General features: G+C 39.8%; 1 protein-coding gene across 1 annotated transcript; it reads left to right on the forward strand.

The window, feature by feature from the left end:
- The first annotated feature begins 215 nt into the window (after window positions 1–215).
- On the forward strand, window positions 216–3,821 carry LOC124290806 (E3 ubiquitin-protein ligase Midline-1-like). The gene is made up of 2 exons (XM_046727632.1): window positions 216–510; window positions 1,131–3,821. Exons 1-2 carry the CDS (start codon window positions 216–218, stop codon window positions 2,789–2,791), a joined length of 1,956 nt encoding a protein of 651 aa, XP_046583588.1. The 3' UTR covers window positions 2,792–3,821.
- The last annotated feature ends 464 nt before the right edge of the window (window positions 3,822–4,285 follow it).

The raw sequence follows: 4,285 nt of genomic DNA on the forward strand, positions 1-4,285 counted from the left end.
CAAACAACCGCGCGCCATGTCGCTGTGTGTTGCTTGAGTGCGGCGTTAATACAAAAATACATAAGTTTTTAGGAGTCGAGACGAATGGGATGTGTTCACATTCTAGAACTGTCCTTGTATACATGTATATGTGATAAAGTAACTCTGAAATCCGCCATTGGATCAACGTTGATCAACATATAACGTCACTGTTTAAAGTTCTGATTCTAATGCAGATGGCGGCGGCTGCAGTGAAACTGACTGATGAGTTCTTGCGATGCACCATTTGCACCGAGGTCCTACAGGAGCCATGCACACTTGTCTGTTATCACACATTCTGTCGGAAATGTGTCGTCAACTACACCAAAACCAAACCCGAAGCCATCAGTGCCAAGTCTCTTCTGTGTCCATTCTGCAGCAAGATGACGAAAGTTTCTGATCCTGACAGACCAGTGGAGGAATGGGCGGATGACGTCAAGCCAAGCTTTGTGATCCAGGGACTGTTGGACTCCTTTGGTCCGGGATCTAAAGGTATCGGTTCATCACAGACAAATAATGTCCTGTGCTACGAGACTACATAACTTATTTGAGAAATCAGAGAAGTCGAACAAAATATTAATGCAATGGAAACGGATATTACATTGGCAATTGCATACTTTTATAATTATTATCTACTCATCTTTCCGTAAAACCTGTTATCATCTTCATGCAATCTATAGTGTGTTATTGTGTATCCAGAATGGTACAATGGACCCTACTTTAGTATATTTTTTTAATTAGAGATTACTATTTTATTATTGATTTTTAATAAACCATTGGCCTGCTTGTCGCGAACGGCGTTAATACTGACTTTGCTTTTCATAGATCGTACGAAAAATGCCTAAAGGCTAATCGACGTCGGTCGGCTAAAACGGACATAATGAATGCATTTTCATTTTTTCATTTGCCATTCATTATTTACTGGCGGTCTTCAGGCAGATAAAATATTATCACACCAACATATTCCACCAAGAATAGTTCTCAGTACTTGTGATCAGGTAACGCTCACTTTCGTGTCTCAATTACGAAGATCGATTCTTCTAATGCGAACCTGTAAGCTGTCTGGTCCATACTCGGTTGTAGTGAGACAAGGTCTTTTTCCCTATTTTCAGACATGACGAACTGCCAGTATTGTAAAGAAATAGGGGAGGCAACTGCAGCTGTTTCCTGGTGCTCCGTTTGTGATGACGCAATCTGTGAAAATTGTGCAGCAATGCACAAACGAATTCCAGCAACACGGAACCATGAAGTTATCGTCTTTACAGGAGATACAAAAACCATGCAAAAGCGAAAGGTAATGTGTGAAGAGCACAAAAATGAATGTATTGAGTTTGTTTGTAAAGACTGCAAAAAGCTGATTTGTCAGAAGTGCTGCATAGTCTACCACAGGAAATGTTCATCTGTTGTCACAATTGAGTCAGAGCTTACCGAGATCAAGACAAAACTGATGACAAAAAGGAAATCGTTGCTTACAGACGAACAAACGAGGAAGGACCGAGTCAGCGAACAGAAACTAAGACTTACTGAGGTTAGTGAATCATCGTCAGAACTGGAGTCACTGATTCGGTCGTCCTGTGACATGGCCAGAGAAAAGATTAAACAGAAGGAGAACACACTCATAAACAAACTGAAAGAAGCTACAGAAATTCATCTTGGACAGCTAAAAGCTGACATCAAGGCGGGAGAAATGTCAATGCAGATGTGCCAACAGGAGGCCGAGCTTATAGACAAGGGTCTGGAGACTGAATGTCAGGTGGACATCTACCGAATGTGTCAATGGTTTGAGGAGGAACGTCTAGAGGAGGCAGTTCTCAATGAGACTGTGGACAAAATCATTTTTGAACAGGATATGGACAAGCTTGTCAACATCCTAGAAAACCTACCACTGGGAGACATTGAAGTTGTGTATAAGGGTAATGAGATGCTTGGTGATGGTGTGTTTGATGTGAAGGGAACGCCTGTCTTACATGATACAATAAACATTAGTTCACCATCTGATAAGGCCTCCCCCGCACCCTTGGATGTAATGGTGATGGTAGTCAACAATATACATACACTGGTGGTCTTAGATGACGGGGATAAAAATCTGAAGTCCTTCTACACTCGGAATAATAAAGCATGTCAAAGTAACATTGATGTTGGAAGTCGGCCATTCAATATAGCGAAATTTTCACACAATCAGGTGATTGTATCTGTTGTCAATGAACGAAAACTTGTAACAGTTGGCGTCACTCCAGACCTTGCGCATCTCTCAACGATCAACACAAGCAAAGATTATTATGGTTTGACTGCTCTGACATCGTCAACACTAGCTGCCGGGTCTCTGTTACCTCCGTGTGTGGATATAATTGATACGACGGGGAACGTTCTGAGGTCGTTAGTGCCGATGGTAAATGGGGTACCACTGGTCAACATACCCTGTTTCCTCTCTACGATGAAGACGGGAAACATCCTTGTGTCTGATGAAGGAACCAGGCGTATCCTGTGTTTGACACCAGAAGGAGATGTCCTGTTCAACCTCACCCATACAGGAAATGAAAGGATTCAATACCCTCTTGGTATCACAAACACGAGCTCTGGTGACATCTTGGTTGCAGAGTACTCAAGTCGCAGAATAATACATTTAACTGAATCGGGCGATTTTGTGAGAAACATACTGACATCAAAGGAGGGTATAAACTATCCACGTGGAATTTGTGTAGATACACGTGGTCGCCTCTACATATGTCATCGGACTGAAGGCACGATCAAGGTGTTCTCCAGTAAATCGTGACAATTACCATATCAAGAATCAGAAATATAATGTGTGTTTCTGTGATCACCAGGTTTATTCGGAAACAAAGTAGAGATAGAAATCAAACTTGAAGTAGATTAATTCTTTTATAACACTCGAGTTAAACTCCAGATGTAGATTTTAAACATTACTTGTAATTATGTCTTTCGTTATGTGGACATCTCGATTGTCAAATGGACTTCGGTGTCACTGCGAGAACCTTGGCAGAGTTTTACAGAAGACGGAATGATGACGGAATGTTTAGTCTGTGCTATACATTGAACAAACTAATCATCACGGGCTGCGAAAGAATACTACATAAAAACAAAATACAGAGCAGAAAAAAACAAGCTCAGTGAATATAATGTACTTTGAACTTTAACCTAACTGTCAATCATGGTACTTAACGTGTTCATGCCCCGAAAGGGTTTATAAAAGACACTTTGTTGTGTGTTCCGTTAGGATCAGCAGTGCATGTATCGTCGTGAACCCATTTAAGAGACAAGAACGGAGGTAAAACTGCCCAGTTGGCAGATTGGATGGGAAAATCAATGGAAGAGAAAGTTTACAAAGCAAATATTAATCAAACTCGCTCTACAAAGAATAAAATAATTTAGCAAATGTCACTTTCTAAATCTCAGAAAAGAAAACACAAACTGAATCAAATATTTGTCAAGAAATAAAGCAGTCGAACAACTTTTTTCAAAGCAATGTTCTTGGCACATCGGTTATGTCCGTTTTATAGAGCGGAATATGAAATTGTTGGTCATTTCTCGACATCAGACAATTTTGTTATTTTAATATTACATCATACATGGAGAAAGGCAGTATGAACGTTATGTTGTATACGACATATAATTATATGTATGTGTTCCTGGTAAGACGGTAGATGTCTTGGAGACGGTTATAGCGTACTATAGCTACGTTCATCCAACAATATCTGATGTAGATGCTGGTAGCATTTCCTGTGGATTACTGTATGACGTCTTGTAGGAACAATACCAAAATAAAACAAAGGCATATTTTATTATTTATTTGTTTGTTTGTTTGTTGTAAACGCCAGACTCAGCAATGGTCAAGCTATATGGCAGTGGTCTGCCAAATCTTTTCTTACTGAGTACTGTTTCTGAAATTAAAACGATCAACAAATGACAGCAATGCAGTACGTAACAACGAGGAGTGAGGAGTTTATCATATAGAACAAGAACGTCATTAATCTTGCTTTAAACGTCATGGACTTCTGTATCCTGAAAAAGAACACCTGTCGCATTCTAAATGGAAAATCTAAACACGTACCACACAGTTAGACACTGATAGTGAAGCTCACAGTTCGTTAAAGAGTGCGTGAGTTACAATCTATATTCACATCGGGAATATTTTGCCCATTTAGTGATGAAGCAGGTCATACATTAAGAATAAATCAACTTATATTGTCAAATCCATCAACCAAGGACAACACAACAACTAGATTATCACAGATAAAACTAGCATGCA

This window comes from Haliotis rubra, unplaced genomic scaffold, assembly GCF_003918875.1.
Source record: "Haliotis rubra isolate DU_JTF1 unplaced genomic scaffold, ASM391887v1 Scf475, whole genome shotgun sequence".
NCBI classification, from domain to species: Eukaryota; Metazoa; Mollusca; class Gastropoda; order Lepetellida; family Haliotidae; genus Haliotis; species Haliotis rubra.